This window comes from Magallana gigas, chromosome 7, assembly GCF_963853765.1.
Source record: "Magallana gigas chromosome 7, xbMagGiga1.1, whole genome shotgun sequence".
Lineage (NCBI taxonomy): Eukaryota > Metazoa > Mollusca > Bivalvia > Ostreida > Ostreidae > Magallana > Magallana gigas.
In genome coordinates this window covers 5,093,177-5,113,883 of record NC_088859.1, presented here as the reverse complement: position 1 = coordinate 5,113,883, position 20,707 = coordinate 5,093,177, and the positions used below count along the sequence as shown (strand labels likewise).

Here is a 20,707-nt window from a genome sequence, read left to right as displayed (position 1 = left end):
AAAGAATCTTTTTTTTAATATGATTTCACAAAAAAAGAGTCCGATATCAGCATTCAATTACTTCTAATGAATTTTATTTTCTTTTTTCAGAGAAACGGGAAATATTGTTTTGGCTGCAAACGTATTATTCTAGAGCTTAAAATATTTGGTCTCAGTTGATGTAGAATATAATTATCATATTAAACGCATGCCAAATGTATTAAAAAGGGGTTTTTTTTTTATAGACGTATCAAATAAATAAATATATTGGTGTGTCAAAGACTCCTTCCTTAAGCAATTGTATAAAAAATTCTTTGAATGCAAATACTTTATCAATTGCCATTGTTCATAAACTTAGGTTTATTTGCTAATTATGAAAAATAAGGATTAGAAGTAGTTTGTATATATTCTTTTTTAATATAAGAAATGATGTTTACCGATACATGATTATGACAAATCATGCAGTACTTACCAGTACTGGTGCAAAAATAGTACAAATTGAATGCAATTCAAGTTTACTTTTATGGCGAAGTCAAAATTTTGTTTTCAGTCATTATTTGATAATAGAAAAAGTTTTCTTTTCCCGATGAGAATATCATCATACCGTAGTGGCTTCTTATATCATTTAATATAAAGCATGTTCTGTATAAAGCGTGTGAAAAATTATCAATCATCAGTCTTTAAAAAAGATGTTTCTTCAAGTCACTCTTGATTTTAAAATGGACAAGAATTTTGGACCACAATGGCTTCTAAAAAAGCTATCTACAAAAAGAAAAACACAGATTTTGAAAAAAAAATAGATTTTCACATTAACGAAGTATGTCTGAGACAGAGTTAAAAACTGGTAAACATCTAAGAAAACCAGTAGAGTTATAATTACATGTATATATGCAAATTTCTAATGCTTAGTAAATATACTTATTATAAAACTCAACCACTAGTGTAACCTGCATAAAAACTCAATAAAAAGCAAACTAAGCACACATGATGATAAGTGTAGCTTTATGAACTTTGTATAATAAATCAAGACAAACGCAATAGCCATGTATAAGCCTTCAGTGGTACAGAGGCTGACCTTGTATGTCAGAGAGAATTTAAATAGGCAATGCCTGCTATCCCATCCCTTAATTTTATATATTGCATAATAAAATATTGTTTAAATAAAGAAGTTGTAAATATAATTTGAATTTCCCACTCTCATGCAATATGATACAAATACCCTGGTTGACAAATCTAGCTCTTCTTGGAACTTTTATATAACTTTAGACTTTAATATGGGGTGATGGAAGTCGATACGCTCTTTATGATTCGTTGAGCTTGAATACTTTTCGAAATCACAAATATTAATTTAAATATTACTAATTTTAGCTCGCCTTATTATTTTCTACCCCAATTACTTATACTGAAAATCTGAAGAATTATTTTACAAATCGGTGTGGCCTTGATTTATTTTCTTAAAATTGTCCATGTTTATCTTTTTTTAACTGATAATGACTAGGTGATATTTTCTACCTTAGGTGGATGGAATGTGAGCGGGGCGGAGTCGTCACAGTCACACACTCGGCCGTACCCCTCGACCTTATAACAGAACTCCTGTCGCTTACTGTCATTGGTAGACCAAGGACACTTAGAATCTGTATCATATAAATCATAAATCAAAGGGTAACCATCATATGTCTATATATCATAGAAAACACCAGTCTATTTAGTTTTTAAAATGTTAAGCTCTGATTAGTTGAAATGTCTGCATTTTAATATCAGCAGGTTGTACCTAATATCTTGGAATGCTACAGACACCAAAACAGTTATATTATTTTAACTTGTGTGTGCCTTGCTACAGGATTGATTAACCATATTTATTTCAAAAGCATTCAATAATAATCCTAACGAAGTGATCATGGCTGGTGGAGCTTTACCACTGATGCTGCATAACATCATAATATTAAGAGGGACAGATATTCATGACAATTTTTAGACTATTATAATCTCCAAATAAGAAGAGCTCTGTATAAAAATATATCACATATTCAATTAAATCTAAAATATTTGGAATATTTAATAGTCAATAACCAAACAATTCATTTCTGAAAATTGAAGGAAATATTGACGGTTAGTTTGTTGACCACCCAGCCTCCTTCAAATAAAGAATAATTCTGTTGTAAAGAGGTTTGTGTTTGGTCCTTACCTTGCAGGGGCACCAGTTTAAGGACCTCCTCCACCGTGATTCTCTTGCCCCAATCCCCCATCTTGTCGGCTTTACTGTGTCGCTCACTGACAACTTGACCTACAAACATCAAAACACACCATACAGAAATTGTCAATTATTCTTTCAACATCAAATTAATATCCTACTAAAATTTTGCCTTTCTTGAATTATAAACTTCTCTTGCCAGTATCAGCAGAACCAGTTTGTTTCAAACCAACATTAATGTGCGTATCATACGTTACCTTTCTATTCAAATTCATTAACTGCACATCATACAGTGGTATAAATTGAAGGTTTTTTTAAAAACCTCTGTTAACCATATACAACGGCTGTCCAGAAAGTTTGTGGACAATAACGTTTTTCTCCTTTTAAGGAGGTTTGTTCCTGTGTTTTGGGGAAGCCATTTTGGGTCACCTCTATTCTAGAAATTATGCATAATATATTGAATCTACTCATAAATTCAAATTTTATTATGCCAATTAAGGTATCCAATGTACAATTGACCAAAAAATGATGCCTGGTAAGGTATTTATTCTATGTACTAGATTGATAGGTAAGAGTTAGTAGTTTCTAAAAATAATTTTTCCCCCGCCAAATCAATATGGGTAGGTACATGTAACTCTAGCGCTGGAAATCACGCACGGTAAAATACTATTTTTCTTTGACGAAAACATGTGTAATCATTAATAATATTTATCAAATGAAAATTGCCAACATATTTTAATAAAAATAAAGTTTTAAAATAAATTGATTACCTTTATTAATATCTTTTTTAGCTCACCTGAGGTTGACTGAGCTCAAAACGGTGACGTCATGTACACATTTCCTGGCATTGCTGAGACACTCTTATCATAAACAACAAAATAAAACACTAATTGTTTTTATATCTATTTTATTAAAATAACCAGAAATTGAATTTACTAAATTATTGTAAATACAGATCTATTTTATTATAAGACTAGAGGTGTTTCATTGAAAAAAAAAAAAATTATGATAAAATAAATATTATACAGATAAGATTACATGCATGCACACAATGTACACCACATTTTGTTTGGCGTAGTTAGCAATCATATCAGAAATAGCTGAATTTCGATGCAAGATCAGTCTGGGCTATCCTAACTTTACTTCAATTTTACCCCAGCCCCTACACACAAGCAGAATCTTTACATTCATTACTTAGATCTCAGCACAGCCCAGACTTATCTGCCATAACCTAGCTGTTTTTAAGAATACAAATACACCAAATGGCACAAAACTACAACATCTAAAAACTGCACAAAAAACCACTGTAACAAAAGCTGAGTCACTGCAGTTAAACTTCAAATCATGGCAGATAATTAACCTCTGAACTTAATTTTGAAATGTAATAGACATGATCCAAATAATATCAGGTTTTTAAGGGTCCGAAACAGGTAGAAAATCAATAATTACAATATCAGTAGATGAAAAAACACAATATAGAGTCAGACTAAAATAAATTATCATCAGTGTTCATAGCATAGTTTCTGAAGCACACCAGTTTTCTTTAGAGAAAAAAAATGATCAAAAATATAAGTACATGTAAATCTTAAAGTAAAAAAGCCAAAGACATATATAACAGTGAAAGTATATTTACTTGTATATCAACTTCATTAAAAAAAATAATAGCCATAAAAAAATTGCATAGAAATATTGAATCACAACCTGTTTCAATAGCAGTTCAAATGAAGCACAAACAAGCAGGTGTAAAAGACGTAAAAGCAGTGCCGATGCCGAGCATTGATGAGTATACTAAAATTAATCGACTAGAGCATTCATCAAAAATACAGTAGAATTTTCCTTTTGAATGCTCAGAACTCTAACAAAAGAGGATAGTGAATTAAAATTCATGTTAGGCATTTAATTTAATTAACAAAATTAGAGAAATTTTAATTACCAGTACATCCTTACTTTAATCATCTATATCTAACTTTCATTACCTTTTTGAAATACTGTAAACAGGGTTATTTTTGCCCTTTTTTGCAAACTACTTCAATACAAATCAGTCCTAAATATACACTAAGTTTTTTGCATAGAAAATTGGAAAGTTGGCCCTTATTACTGGTCGAATGAAAATCGCCATGGTAACACTAACAAAGGTATTAAATAGTGAACATTCTGTTAACAGAGAATATCACAGTGGACAAATATCACATTTCAAAACATATATGTTTGTGCAATGTTAACTTGGTAAACTTAATAAAACATATATTTTCAACAAAAGTTTCAACAGCTTTGTTTCAATCCTATTTTTTTGATTGTATGAAACAACAATTTACAACACAAAAAACATACCGTAATGAGAGTAAAATAGACTTAGTTCTGGAGAGATGTAAATATTGTAGAAGGACATGTGACCTTCATACAATGACCTTAGATTGACCCTAACAGACACAGATTATGTTAATGTGAAAGTCTGAAAACATATCACAAATGCTTAAAACAACATCAAGGAATGTTTAAATGTCTGTCAACAAATGAAAATCATCTGAAAAGAATATGGCATATCTTAAGATTGTTTAAATGTCCTTTGTTTTTTTGGAATTTGGAATTTGATATATAAATATACATTCATATACAATAATCTCTCATAAGAAATCATTGATATGATGTTCCTTGAACACAGAACGGTTTTTTGTTCATTCAGTACTAGAATATTGCAGTTTTAATTAAACAATTTATAATAATGTAATGAATTTTTTTTAGTGTACATGTATTACTAAAATATCAGCTGAAAGCTTAGAGGCCTGTTTTTCATCACTAGATATCACCATTCAAACTTTGAGCAGGGTATTAAACATACCACACAATGAAAAAGCAGGTTACTGTAAATGCTAGGTTCGTTAGGAGATGTTAAGATAACAAGTGTCCCTACAGCTGGTAGGCGGTGAACATTGACTCTAATCGGAACAAGATATATTAACGGTTGGTCATTAGGAAAAACATTGGCATTAAAAATATTCTTCATTGATTAGATGAAAAAAACCAAACAGAAAAAAAAGAAAATTTTGCACCATCAAACGCTGCGTACAGCTTATAAATCTTTTACTTGGACCTTATTCATGGAATTAGTTTTTCATTGCAGTTGTACAGGAAAATATACATTCAGTACAACTTTTGTCTTTTACATGTAAATCACCCAGGGATAAAGGACAATCAGAAGGAGACTATTTCTGCTACGGTACAGCTACGTTGTACATGTATCAAAAATAATAATAACATGTACTTATCAAAAACTCAAGAGTATTATTATAGATTCTTGACACGTGTGCAGTATATCCACATCTTAAAGCTAACAATACACACCAGTGTACTTAAAACAGACATTGGTTTATCATAACAATAAAGATGTTGTTAACTCCAACAAGATGATAATATTGCACACAACAGTTCCTTACAGGCTTCCCTCCTGTTACCCTGTTTATTGTAAATTGTGTCTAGATCCTGGTCCAAGAGGAGGAAAAGCCAAGTCAAATACCTAAGTTTACAAGAAGTCAGAGCCAGATCTACCCTGGGGATGTATTGCGGGCAGGGGGCAGCCCTTTACTGGGGTCAGGGGTCATCCCACTACTGTGCCTTGGCTTTCTTTGATGGTTCCTCCAGTACAAATGGCTTCACACTGTCTGGTTTATGCGAGCTGTGTAAATAAATAAACAAATGTAGGTCAAAGACTAGATAAAAATTGATTGGCCTTTGCTTAATAATTGATGGAAAGAAAATATTTTCAGTTATTTACGGAAGCAACGAAATAAATCTGCAGAGTTAGATAAAAAGACATGACTGAATAACACGAAACCTTATAAACCAGATCAAGGGTAACGAGAGAGAGAGAGAGAGAGAGAGAAGAGAGAGAGAGAGAGAGAGAGAGAGAGAGAGACTTACTGGTAGGGTGAGGCAGGTACCCCCACTAGTATTACAGGTGTTCCATTCAGGTAGAGTCTCCACATACTCTGAAATCAGCAAACACAAAACTTATATTCTCATTCTTATATGGATTGATTGTTGCTTCAAAAGTCATAAAAGTAATATATAATACAATAAATAACTTCATCTGCATCTACTTATAGTAAGAAGTCATACCTTGTGAAATCCTCGCACATCTAGATCCCACAAATGGTAGCACTAAAACACAGAAACAGGAAATTCCTGTAGTTTAAATGAGTGATCACACAGGATAACACTGTTAGAGAATTCTTAACAATTTGTATTTATTGATCTTACATATATATATATATATATGTATGTACGTAACATAATAAAGTTATAGTACTCATTCTTTATTCAATCTACCGGTATATCTAAATCTATAATATTTTGAATTAATGCTTAAAAATAAATTAAACAAATTTGTGGATTTCCATTTTTTAATAATGGATACAATGAACAGGTCTTATAATTTGTGAATGATTAAAATTCACAGGCAGGTGTCCCTATAAATTCATGAATATCAGGCAACCATGTATAATAAAAATTCCGCAAATCTCTCTCTCTCTCTCTCTCTCTCTCTCTCTCTCTCTCTCTCTCTCTCTCTCTCACCTTGGCGAGTTGTTTCCAGGTGGTAAAATCTGTGGGATGTTGCATCTGTATGTACATGACATGTACAGCATCCTAGACAAAATATAAATATGTTTTAAAATGAGTAACAGTCTTTAGAAAACTAAAACAGAAGAACTGTCCACCGGCATTTATTTTGGTGGGATATAGAGGTTGTTGATGAGCATCACATACTGACTGTCTAATTGTATGACTGTTATCTAAGCATCACAGCCTCAGTGCCTGCTGATTTATACTATAAGAACTTTTAATTATAGAAAGTAAATAGTTCAGAATTAACATTCAACTATAAAAAGTCCTTAAAATAGTCAATAGACAAAATTCAACGTACTGCACTCATGGACAGGAACTAGAGTAATGTATATGTTTACTTCATGTATATACCTTGTTGTCAGGGACAGGCCCTCTATCACACGGGTCCTTGCTGTGATCATGTATATGTACTAGAGTTATATATATAATATTCTATATGTACTAGAATTATATATATAATGTACTATATGTACTATAGTTATATATATATAATGTACTATGTGTACTATAGTTATATAATGTACTATATGTACTAGAATTATATATATAATATACTATATGTACTAGAGTAATATACATAATATACTATATGTACTAGAGTTATATATATATAAAATGAACTAATATATGTACTATAGATATATATATAATGCACCATATGTACCTTGTTGTCGGGGACCAGCCCGCTATCACATGGGTCCTTGCTGTGGTCCACTACTACCCCTGACTTCAGGATCTCATTTATCATCACCTCGTATTTGTCAGCTGTCATCCTGGAAAATATTCAGATTACATTTTTATATTCCAATTTGCATCAAGATAATTATAAAAATGAGTTATTTATGCATTTGTTCATCTGACATTTGTAATACGGAATATATCATATATCATATACATGTACATTAAAACACATTTACTTTAACAAGTTTTTAGTTTTAAAACTGAAAATTTATGAATCTATAAAGACAGATGTAAATTTATGACCAAAAATAAAAACAAACACAGGTGACTTATATATAAAAACTTACGAAGGTATTGATTTTACTAAAGGAATACTGTAAATTCCTTATATTACGCGAGTACTTAATTCTGCGGTCCTGCTGGTTTGTATCAAAATGCGAGAATATAAAATCATGAACATGGAAGTTTTCTCCTTATTTCTTATAGTTTTCAACTCTCAGAAAATAATGAAGAGATTTTTAAATCTGCGGAGGATGCCTCTCGCGATTTTACGTGGATAGGCCTTTTACTTCATCGCGTTTAATTTAGAATCTACAGTAAGGAATCATTCTTTAAGTATTATGAGGAGATAATTATCACCTCATAATATTCAAAGAATGATTCCTTATTACATGTACTTATATTGGTATATAATTTTCAGCAACTGTATGATTAAATATTAGAGTATTGGCATATTTATGTGATTTTCATTTCTTTTAATCATAAGAGCCCCACTTGCGCCCTGACAATACGTCATTTGAATTTATTGGACTATACAATACAAAATTGATTTCTAGTGTTATCAAAGACAAACACACTGAAAAATGTAAATATTTAGTCTTACATAAGAAAATTCAAATATATCAATTCATGGAGGAGTTTATCAATTACAAAGAAAGAAGTTCAGTTTCACCTCTCTAGGTCCTTCAGAGCGACGTTAGATTCGTTAACAATGGAGTGTTTTTTAAAGTAGACTTCTTGGAAGTACGGATTCATGTTGAGTCCTTTAGATCCGAAGTGATAGGTGCGGGAGACGTCCGGAATGATACACTCCCGGTTCTTCCTGACCGTGGGGAGACGCATCCACATGTCCCAGTCCCACTGCTGTCAATCACAGAAACACACAGGTGTTAATTAAAGGTAAGTCATCAGGTGACTAATTACAAGGTAAAAGGAAGTAAAAGTAAAACTACGTCAAGACTGACATCATATCATTGTGAAATATCAAACAGTATTTTAGATTTAATAAAGGAAAATGAAATTTAAGTAAAAATGTATTTTTAGCATAGTTTTGATAAGGGTTAGGGCTTAAACTTATGAAAGAAATTTGTCCGTTAAAAATCAGTTTGTCCTTACTTTGTCAGAAGAAGGCCACTGTCTCTCCAGTTCGTCCTTGAAGAGTTTCTTCTTCAGCAGCCAGCCCAGCCCCGGCATGGTCTCCACCCGGTACAGCTTACGTGGGTCCTTACATGAGTGGGAGTAACCCTGAAACAAGGAACCAGGCCAAATCTTAACAAAAATTTGACCTTAAGCATACAAAAATTTGACCTTGAGCATAAAAAAAGGTTCATGTCTTTAAAGAAGTAAAGTGGGGTTTAAGCACAGAATGAGGCTGATACTTTTTTGAGTTGAAAAATGTTATGTTGACAGTCTTTACTTAAGTGGGAATCTCTTGTTAACCAAAACAAATAAGGTCAACATTACCAACAATGATGTGACCTTTATAAATATACATAATAGGGTAGTTATTTTTTATCAACTATTAACAATTTAATTTTTAATAAGAAAATTTGATTATAATAACAACCGTGAAATTATCATTTCATCCAGTTTACTCAACTGGTCATTCCAAGCAAAGATACAACATAAACTGATGTTGGAATGTGTTCGGATTTACTCACCTGGTCGTTCCAAGCAGAGATGCAGTACAAACTACTGTCCTTCTCCATCAGGTGCAGGGTCTGACTGAAGTAACTGAAACAAGCAGAACACTAGTAGTTTATGGAGGGATGAATTCCATTTGTACATATTTGATGACATTTACATGAATATAGCATCAACATTTAAAGACAGAATTTTACTTTTTTTTGTTCCTCTGAAATAAATATAACTGGCTTTGCAGTTCATAGCAGACATAATTGACCTACTTGAAAAAGTCTGGTGACACATCTAGATCTTCCTCAATGACAATGGTATACAAAGCCTCCTGGGGAGAAATTTTGAAATTACATTTATTTGTATTTAAACTAAACTTATATTTACAACATTCATAAACAAGTTAAACAATTCATATAACTATCTTTTGTTGGCATGAATGTTGACACAAAGGAGTCAACGATAAAGGGAGGAAGCTGGGGTATCCAAAGAGTAGTTACGTATTGCAGCTGTGACCCCCAAACCATTTTACACACTGATGATCATATGATATTGTTTGACAAAATAGTTTTTCCTCGATACAAAATTTGTATCTACCGTATAAATGTTCATATTTCTAAAAACCATAGTAGAGAAAGTAAGTCAAGGACTTACTGGGTAAAGGTCAAAGGTGGCAGTGAGGCTGGCCTTGTAGTGCTGGCTGACCCTGGCGTTTTTCTTCCCCTGGGGGGTGTGCTGTATCCCCCTCAACCCGAGCAGTCTGGTCACCTCCAGGGGCTCCTGACACAGGAAAATTACACACACAATTATATTCCCATAAGCTTGTCAGTAAACATAGTGTGTGTGTGTTATGCAGTCTATTGTAACAACAACTTTAAGGGATGTACAGACCTGGAAGAATCCATCGATGAACACCGTGATCATGTCGGGTCGGACTCCTGACGTACAGCCTGACCAGCATCCTGGGGAGGTACAATAACAGCAAAGTATCACACAGCGAACAAATATGATATAAAAAGAATTTAATATTAATGCTCATTATATCACATAATGATATGTGGACAGCCATGACTACAGAAGCATTAAATCCTGTGGAGGAGGTAAAGGTATCAGGGTTAGGAACATTCCCTTAAAGTACAAGTATACAAGGCACTAGGGTGAGACAGTTAAAGGTGGCTTAATTTTTGGACTTATAACTAACCTATAGAGATACTGTGGACTTATTACTCATCTACTGAGATACTGTGCCCTTTTAACTCATCTATAGAGATACTGTGGACTTATAACTCACCTATAGAGATACTGGGGACTTAATGTTACTCATGTGTAGAGATACTGTGGACTTATAACTCACCTTTAGAGATACATGTACTGTGGACTTATAACTCAACTGTAGAGATACTGAGGACTTATTACTTATCTATAGAGATACTGGGGACTTACATCTTACCTGTTGAGATACAGCATACAGATGTTAGTTATCACATAAACTTGATAGACAGACAGACAGACAAAGTACTACATCATTTACAGTAAGTAAACTCACCTATATAGGTACTGTGGACGGTTGCTGGCTATCACAGTTATTGCCACATTCTTCAGATTGTCCACCTCTAACTGTTCTCAAATTATAAGATTTTAGAAAATTTAGAATGTATGATGGCTTGATACTTTGATACACATTAAAAATATCTATCATATAACAGATAAAATGTATCTTGGCCCACACCAATTCGTAATATAGTTCAATTCTGCAATTATTTCAAACACAATTTAATATATTACCAAAAAATGTATTCTTTGCATATATGGAAATATTTATGGATAAGTTTTTTCAACTTTTCAACTTTTTATACCAAACTCACTTAAGACCTGAAAACACACAAGGTAGGAAATGACAGAAGCACGGGCTTGAAAAAGCATGCAACAGTGTGTATAGTTATTCTTTATGATGCCTGAATTGTGAAAAATGGGTGACTAATCTCAATCTGATTAAAATCACATCCTCAATCTGCTCAAACGGTTACAAACAAAAATGGAGTCATATGATGAAGTGATGGCACATGTTCTCAAATTGCTCGGTATCAGAGAGATAGAGACAGAGCATAAGTTCATATTACACACCCTAAGGAAATCCAAAGATTGTATTAGCACAATTTCCATTACACATACCTGTGTAATATAGCATTTAAAAACACCTGTGGCCTACTCCAAAAATCATAAACTTTTTCAGCATCTAAAACCTATGGATCAGATTCAGCATCTATGCCTGATCATCATCAGTATCACAAAATGCATCATCTATTCAAACCAATAATAACTAAGATTTGTCTATCATAAAGCGCCAGCTCCAAAAACTTTTACCACCTCATCCAGTGTCCCAAACCTATGACTTAGATTTAGCATTCAAGCCTTTCAAGCGCATAAGTATTAAAAGATGCACCATCAATGCAAGTTTGGTGAAGAAAGGAGAAGTAATAACTTAGATACAGAACCTGATCCAAAAACTTTAACCAGGTCTGGAAGCCCACATCGTCACCAGGGGTATAGCATAAGCTTCCCTCCACTTCATCTTGAACTAAAAAACAGTTTTCCTCGCAAAGTTTCCAGCACAATATTTTTACCTGCAGAAGTGCTAATTTAAACAATAAAATGTTTTTTTTTCTGATTCATGCGGAATATGAAGGTGGCCACATTGCAGAAAAAAATACATAACACACATTACGAGTCATGTAAATTTTTTATGCAATGATCGCTATCTTCATATATATATGTTTATATTTACATTTTCTTTCAACAAATTTATAAATTTATTGTAAACAGTAAGTAAAATTAACTTAATTACTGTAAAGTACATCGGTACCATACATTAGCTTAAAGAAACAGCCAAATCATCCCTTACAGGAATTTGAGTCTGACATCATCAGGATTATTTCATAGAGTCCGTGATTTGTCTTAAGAGATCACTGTATGTTTCCATCAATCAATAAACAGGTGTGTAGACTTCAACCCTGTCAGTTTCTACAGAGCTATGAATTACAATAAGTTTCCGTAAGAAATAAAGGAAATCATACTCGGTGGATGAAAATATAAATTTTATATATATAATATATTCATATTCCTGACAAAGAACATACATGTATATAATGGCTTTAAAGCAACAATATAAAGATAGATAAAACAAATAAACATTGAATTATATATAAGATAATATATTTTCATTGAACACTTAAATCTAAGGTATTGTGAATATAGGATGACTGACTTGGAATGTCTTAGTACAAAGTTTGTTTTGTTAATGGCTATAATTTCATTACTGGTGTGGTGTTGACTGAATCATATCCTGTATTCTCCTCTGTGTAGCACCTTGTATGTTGTTCCATGGATACTGCGTGAGTGACCGTTGGTATGAGTATAAAGCAGCCTGGAGGTTCCCTGTGATCTGTTGACAGATCCCCAGGATCTCCCAAGAGATGTCTCTGTAACGAACAGGTACATACAGTCCCTGATCATGGTGGACTAGGACCTGTAGCTCATCTAGAGCTGCTTGTGATAATATTGTATCAATGTGTCTGTAACACAAGAACTCTAGGAAGTGTAATATTACAAACACTGGGATATATAATGTAGGCTCTGTATTCTGTAGAGCAGACTGTTGTTCTGGTATTAGTTATATAACAGATTGTGTTGTGAAGTAGGATATCCCTTGCTACAGCTTGTCTCATCTTTGTAGACCAGGACTGTCCCCCTACAGCCTCAGTATACCTCTCTCTGTCTACATGTCTCCAATACAGCAGATATGGCTGTGCTAACTTGAACTTTGTAATCTCTATAATAGATAAAGCTTCCCTGTATCTGAGTGTCTTGTTATAATACATGGCAATGTACAACATGTCAGAGACACACCCAAACTTGGCTGCTAATTTCAGCATTTGACAGGATATTTTGTCTGCAATTTACATCTGTTTGTTGACACCTGTATTAGTGCACATGTTGTGTAACATAACTGCAGTGTGCTAAAAGAACAGAGGCTGTAAGTCTCTGTAACATGAAAACTTGACAGTGTGTAAGGCGTGAATCTACCCAATGTTCTATTGTGTGTATGCCTTTTATATATAGGTGTTTACCTGATCCTACATAAGTAGAAGTACGCATTGTGTTGAAAAGTTCTATATCATAGTCAACTTCAGACATAAATAAACTCTCATCTGTACAAACAAAAGCTCTAGGGTTGTACAGGACATCAATGATGTAGGACCTGATAGATGAACTCTGTAACAGACAGGCCAGACCTTTCTTGTACAATTCATGTAACTGTAGGAACAATCTGTTTTGTGCTGAGCTGTGGACCTTTGTCAAAAACAGGTTGTTTTTGGGGATGAAAAAGTTAGGACAGATCCCCTCATACACCCATTGAAGGAGGAGTTTAAAGCAAACCCAGAGACAAGCCAAGAGATTTTGTGGACACCAATGAGGTAGTGTGTTTTGTTGAATTGCCCAGAAAACTGTTGTCTTCATATGATAGGAACACAGCAGTTCATTGGTTTCTTCTGATTGTTGATTTATAACTTCTTTTAAGAACAGCTTTAACAATCCATATGTCAAAAACTGACAGTGGTTCATTGCTGACACACATTTATACTCTGCTCGTGAAAAAGAAAATCTCCATTCTTCCTTTTCATGGGGTCCAAATGGATGTCCTATTGCTACAAAGTGGCATCCATTTCTGACAATGTCATTGACAATTTCAGAATCAGGCCATGCATGGCATCTGTCTTTCCATGAGGAGGCAGATGGAGGCCAAAAGTCACAAACAAAACAGTGAGCAGTGTCATATTCTCTCCCTGCTATATAACCACTACCACAGGGTCCATGTACAGTAGAATTAGGATATGCTTTTGAACAAGTTAACTCTCTGTATATAGAACTAGATATATAGACTCTGTCATTCATTCTGACACAAGCTGATTGGACTTCTCTGTATCTTGATGTTGTCAGTAACTGAAGTAGAGTGAATCCTGGTGGACTCTCAGAACTGTCAGAGAGAATCAAGGTTGTATTGGCTGTGTTGTAATACTCAGACTGAGACATGTCCATGATCACTCGGTGGTTGTTTGGCCAGTACATTACGTCCAAATCTGATCCCTCCAGTCTGAATCCTTCCCTCATACTTCCACTCGTCATCTCAATGACTCCATCATAAGTATAAAATCGTCTCTTCATCATATCTATGATGTCCTGTGTCTCCCTCCTGAGGGCCACCTGTTGTGAGGTCCCCAGTATCTCACACAGTCCCACAAACACTGACTCTGACAGGTGCTGGAGTCCCTCATATCTGTTAGAATTAGATGTGTGTATTGTTTTGAGCAATTATCAATTTGTAAATCATATTTTTCATACCTTCAGATAGAAAATGTTCCAATAATGTAGTGCTTACATTTTATATGAAAATTATAAGAATATTTGCGTGAACTTACATTTCAACTGGGAAAGACTCCATTTTAAAGGTGAACTCTACACCTGTGGAAATTTTATGCTATTTTTAGCTGCAGGAATTTTATTTTATTGTACTTTCACTTTGTTTCAGCTGTGTGTTTTATTGTCTTTCATAAGTTTACATATTTGATTGCTGGTTTTAAATTAATTTCTAATTAAGAAGTTTGCTTAAAAGAGAGAGACAGAGATGAATGAATAGGGAGCTACAGATATTTAAAATTAAGAAATCCGTTTAGAATGTGTATTAAATGCTAAGGTACATAAATGTGTTTACTGTCAAAGTGATACCATATATAAAATCAATGAATAGTGAAATAAAAAATCTGGCCTGACAGAACAAGACCTACAGATATCACTGATAACAACCAATGATTGGTTGGATGGTTGTAGGAAGAAATTAGGTATACAAGTGGATGTTATATATCATCCAATTTTAAATGACATGGTCCATTTTTTTCTTAATGCTACATGCAGATTTAAACAAATCAAAGTACTGAAGTACTGAAAGCTGGGCTCTTTTGGTGTGTCTTTAAGCATATTAGTGTAGTAAAAACTGAAAATCTCTCTCTCTCTCTCTCTCTCTCTCTCTCTCTCTCTCTCTCTCTCTCTCTCTCTCATGCTTTTAATGTCGACAAAGCGTCAGAGAGTGACCAAATTTTGTAAGCGGCTATAAACAAAAATATGTCTGTCTAGTAAAAAAAAGTTCAACAGTTGCTGCCTTGAATTTTGACACAAGCGTTATATATTCAATCCCCATTTCTTCAACGCGCAGCAAAGTAGTTCATAACAATTCATGCGCATTATATGTGTCCAAAATGCATAGTCTTGTTTTTTAAAGCACATTAATAATAAGAAAACTAAAAAATATAGACAATTCTCTCGAATTTAAAAAAAAAACAAAAACAAAATGCCAGCACTTTTGACAAAGCGTGGCTCTTTGTGTAACTATTTGGTATAGCGGAAGCTTTTACTTTGACGCTGTTTGGTTTTTTTGTTTACTTTTGAAGTTGTGCTATTTATAGTAACATTGGCAATTTGCCTGCCTAGAGCCAGGACTCTGCTTACAGCAGAGCCCGGCTAAAAACAGGTAGACATCTAAGAAAAGCAGTAGAATTATTATACCGGCATATGCAAATTCCTAATACATGTACTTAGTAAATATACTTATTATACAACTCAAACACAAGTGTATCCTGCATAAAAACTCAATAAAAAGCAAACTAAGCATACGTGATAAGTGTAGCTCAATGAACTTTGTTTATGAATCAAGACAAACGCAATTTCCATGTATAAGCCTTCAATGGTACAGAGGTTGACCTTGTAGGTCGGAGTGGATTTAAATAGACAATGCCTGATATCCCATCCATTTATTTGATATATTGCATAATAAAATACTGTTTAAATAAAGAGGTAAATATAATACTAGATTCCCACTTTCATGCCATATGATACAAACACCCAGGTTGACAAATCTAGCTCTTCTTGGAACTTTTCTATAACTTTAGACTTTGATATGGGGTGATAGAAGTCGATACGCTCTTATGCAATTCGTTGAGCCTTAATACTTTTGAAATCGCACTTAAATCAAATATTAAATAAATTTAAATATTACTAGTTTTAGCTTGCCTTATTATTTTCTATCCCAATGATTTATATTGAAAATCTGAAGAATTATTTTACAAATTGGTGTGGCCTTGATATATTTTCCTAAACTTTTCCATATTAATCTTTTTTTACCTGCTGATGACTAGATGATATTTCCTACCTTAGGTGGATGGAATGTGAGTGGGGCGGGGTCGTCACAGTCACACACTCGGCCGTACCCCTCGACCTTATCACAGAACTCCTGTCGCTTGCTGTCAGTGGTAGACCAAGGACACTTAGAATATGTGTCATATAAATTATAAATCAAATGGTATCCATTATATGTCGATATATATCATAGAAAATTTAAATTTAGTTTTTAAAATGTTAAGCTTTTATTGGTTGAAATGTCTACATTAATTTTTAATATCAGCAGGTTGTACCTAATATCTTGGAATGCTTCCGACACCAAAACAGTTATATCATTTTAACTTAGTGTGTGTTGTTGCTACAGGATTGATTAACCAAATATACTTAATAAGCATTCAATAATTATCCTAACTAAGTGACCATGGCTGGTGGAGCATTACCACCGATGCTGCATAACATCATAACATTAAGAGGGACAGATGGTCATGTACATTTTTAGACTATCATAATCTCCTAATAAGAAGGGCTCTGTATAAAAATAGATCACATTATCAATTAAATCTAAAATATTTGGAATTTTCCTTTACTATGTTGATAGTTTATACCTAAACAACTCACTTCTGAAAATTGATGGTTAGTTTGTTGACCACCCAGCTTCATTAAAAAATCATTCTGTTGTAAAGAGGTTTGTGATTGGTCCTTACCTTGCAGGGGCACCAGTTTAAGGACCTCCTCCACCGTGATTCTCTCGCCCCAATCCCCCATCTTGTCGGCTTTACTGTGTCGCTCACAGACAACTTGACCTACAAACATCAAAACACACTATAAAAATATTGTCAATCATTCTTTCAACATCAAATTAATATCCTACTAAAATTTTGCCTTTCTTGAATTATAAACTTCTCTTGCCAGTATCAGCAGAACCAGTTTGTTTCAAACCAACATTAATGTGCGTATCATACATTACCTTTTTATTCACATTCATTATTTCATACAGTGGTAAAATTAAAGGGTTTTTTTTTAAGGTAAAACCTCTGTTAACGATATACAACGGCTGTCCAGAAAGTTTGTGGACAATAACGTTTTTCTCCTTTCAAAGAGGTTTATTCCTCTGTTTTGGGGTAGCCATTTTGTGTCACCTCTCTTCTAGAAATTATGCTCAATATATTGATTCTACTCAAAAATTCAAGTTTTATAATGCCAATTAAGGTATCCAATGTACCATTGACCAAAAAATGATGCCTGGTACGGTACATATTCTATGTACTAGATTGATAGGTATGGGTATGTAGTTTCTAAAAATAGATTTTTTCCAGCCAAATCACTATGGGGAAGTAACTCTTGCGCTGCAAATCACGCACGGTAAAATACTACTTTTCTTTGACGAAAACATCATTGATAATATTTATCAAATGAAAATTGCCAACATATTTTAATAAAAATAAAGTTTTGAGATAAATTGATTACCTTCATTAATATCTTTTTAGCTCACCAGAGCTGAAAGCTCAAGTGAGCCATTCTGATCACATTTTGTCCGTCGTCCGTCTGTCCGTCTGTCCGTCTGTAAACTTTTTACATTTTGAACTTCTTCTCTAAAACCGCTTGGCCAATTTCAACCAAATTTTACACACAGCATTATTATGGGAAGGCAAATATAAATTGCAGAAATGAAAGACCGATCTTTATTCAAAGCGGAGAAAACCTCGAAACTGTAGAAAAGGGGGTGCGTTTTTAAAAATCTTCTTATCAAGAACTACTGAGTGAAATTCAACGTAATTTAGCATAAATCATCCTTATGGGAAGGAAAATAAAAATTGCAAAAAGAGAAAACATCGTCTTTATTTTAGAATTTCAAATTTTTACGTTTAGACCGGTAAACCAGACAGCTGATTGTATACGTGTACCTGCGCAAAACCTGATGCACTAACAACATATCATAGAATGCTATTCATTATGTTGGTATAGGTAATTCGGTACGATCTCTACGTAATGGTTGATTAATGCAACATGTTTTATTAAGATGCTCAGCAATTTCAATCTCAACGGAGATTATTCTCGCTGCTAGAAATATTTTATTATATATATGATGAAAAATAAATTGAGTTTTTTCTTTGTTATTGTTTAAGTGCATTATACTCTTGTTTTAATTGTTTACAAACTTCTATTTACTAACCTGAGAGTCAAACTTCGAGTTATAAGCAAGATGCAGAGCTTTGCATACAATGCTACTGTATGTTTGTGCACAAAGCTGAGGTCATGCTTTAGTTAGTTTATATTTTAAATGCAGCTATGCTGAATAGGAAATACCAAGTTTAAAAATCTTAAGTTGAATGTAACATTGTCGTCGATTGAGAGATTCAATAAAAGCTAAATAGACAGATGGACGGAGAGACAAATCGACGAAGAGCCTTAACTTAAGTAGGCTGGATGCCCCCCCCCCCCCGAACCAATTTTTAAAAAAAATTTAATTAGACTTTATTAATCGCGTAAAAAGAAAAGCTCAGAATAAAGAAGTAAAATATTCAAAATTCTAAAGCTAAAATATATCAATGTTTTTTTTAACTAAAATTATAATTTAAAATACGAGACGTCATATCTAAAAATTAAGGTAAGTTTGATGGCTATTTTCTTTATCCACTAGCCTCCTTCGAAAATAGATTCGAGCGTAATTCAATGCCTAATCGTTACATTGTTAAACTGTCCTAAATAGATTACTTTTTTGTTTGCTATGTTTAGAAAATTTAGTTATTTGATTGGTTATAAAAACTTTTCGTATATTGAAATGTATGGAATGTTTGTATATCTAAATTTAGACCGAAAAGCCATTCGATCTCATCACGAGTAAATCAGATAACTTTATGGTGAATTCAATAATGAAGATAAAAACAGATATGAGATGTTATCATTACGGTCATGTTCTTAGGAGCTTTACACAGAGAATTTATAAGTTGAAAATTAAGAAACGTTAGAGAGAGAGAGAGAGAGAGAGAGAGAGAGAGAGAGAGAGAGAGAGAGAGAGAGAGAGAGACGAACGATTACTCTTCAATCTCTCTCAATTTAGTTTTTGTTTCCTATCATCTTAAAGCTAGAATATATACTGTCGAATTGGCGAGATTTAACGGTTACCTTGTTACTTTGAATTCTTAAAGAATACATTACCACTTTAAGTTGAAAAATACATACTTGTATATCGAAACGTAAAAAAAATTACCACAAGCACGCATTTATAGTGTATTCTCTTTAACCCAACCCCCCCCCCCCCCCCCCGTTCAAAACAGATTTGATGCGGTTAATCAGACTTGGTTCATTTTACAACATAATTGCGTCTTGCGTCATTGACCACGCCAGTATATCGGCACAGCGAGGAGCGTAGATCAATTAAAGTACTGAAAGTCCTGAGGGCGAGCAGACATGATATTTCCCCATTGCCCTGCCCTTCGTAATTTTATAAATACGTCATTGTCTAGTAATATAAATAATGGTAATTCATCTACCCGGCATTCCTCGCGACTTCATTTGACTGAGGTTAAGTCAACAAGACAAGCCTTGTACCTGACCCCTCGCCCACCTATATACCTGTGTACCGTACACCTGAACCTGTGTCTTATATGAGCTGTATTACACGAACATATAGCGCTTACATGCACAGTTAAATTCTAAAACAAACAGATAATTGTCTCTTTATTTACTCAACCCTGATCAACTTCGGTACATTATGTCAGCTTATGGCAAAGACTTTTCAATTAAACAAACTTCCGAAGAACGCGGTGTTCACTTGAAGATTGTTTAGAACTATTAATTTCGTGAAACAATATTGAATTTAGAGAGATATAAGCTACTTATTGTTGCCTGCGTGTACCTGCACAAAACGGGAACAAAAATAGCGATGACGTCATGTATACATTTCCTGGTATTGCTGAGACACTCTTATCATAAACAACAAAATAAAACAGCAAATGTTTTTATATCTATTTTATTAAAATAACCAGAAATTGAATTTACTTAATCAATATTGTAAATTCAGATCTATTTTATTATAAGACTAGAGTTGTTTTATTGAAAAAAATAAATGCTCTTTATGAGAAAATA

The 20,707-nt window shown here is 33.5% G+C and overlaps 2 protein-coding genes and 1 pseudogene across 2 annotated transcripts; all 3 read right to left on the bottom strand.

The window, feature by feature from the left end:
- The window catches only part of LOC117684850 (protein O-linked-mannose beta-1,2-N-acetylglucosaminyltransferase 1-like), a 47,020-nt pseudogene extending 29,438 nt beyond the window's left edge, over window positions 1-17,582 (bottom strand).
- Window positions 3,148-10,329, bottom strand: LOC117684849 (protein O-linked-mannose beta-1,2-N-acetylglucosaminyltransferase 1-like). The gene is made up of 11 exons (XM_066067533.1): window positions 10,280-10,329; window positions 10,043-10,168; window positions 9,661-9,719; window positions 9,415-9,487; window positions 8,870-8,998; window positions 8,427-8,617; window positions 7,458-7,566; window positions 6,743-6,814; window positions 6,287-6,328; window positions 6,089-6,156; window positions 3,148-5,843 (listed from the first exon to the last, which is right to left on the bottom strand). The coding sequence occupies exons 1-11, from the start codon at window positions 10,310-10,312 to the stop codon at window positions 5,774-5,776; spliced, it is 972 nt and encodes a 323-aa protein (XP_065923605.1). The 5' UTR covers window positions 10,313-10,329; the 3' UTR covers window positions 3,148-5,773.
- LOC136269735 (cyclic GMP-AMP synthase-like) lies at window positions 12,614-15,023 on the bottom strand. The gene is made up of 2 exons (XM_066067531.1): window positions 14,866-15,023; window positions 12,614-14,723 (listed from the first exon to the last, which is right to left on the bottom strand). The coding sequence occupies exons 1-2, from the start codon at window positions 14,886-14,888 to the stop codon at window positions 13,370-13,372; spliced, it is 1,377 nt and encodes a 458-aa protein (XP_065923603.1). The 5' UTR covers window positions 14,889-15,023; the 3' UTR covers window positions 12,614-13,369.
- Window positions 17,583-20,707: the final 3,125 nt, after the last annotated feature.

Bases quoted from the DNA above. Each gene is read 5' to 3' on its own strand.
- LOC117684849 (XM_066067533.1), bottom strand. From the start codon at position 10,312: ATGATCACGGTGTTCATCGATGGATTCTTCCAG. The intron at 10,169-10,279 runs GTCTGTACATCC...TTCCTGTGTCAG, and splicing joins TCATCGATGGATTCTTCCAG to GAGCCCCTGGAGGTGACCAG. The intron at 9,488-9,660 runs GTAGGTCAATTA...TGCTTGTTTCAG, and splicing joins GTGTCACCAGACTTTTTCAA to TTACTTCAGTCAGACCCTGC.
- LOC136269735 (XM_066067531.1), bottom strand. From the start codon at position 14,888: ATGGAGTCTTTCCCAGTTGAAAT. The intron at 14,724-14,865 runs GTAAGTTCACGC...TAATTCTAACAG, and splicing joins GAGTCTTTCCCAGTTGAAAT to ATATGAGGGACTCCAGCACC.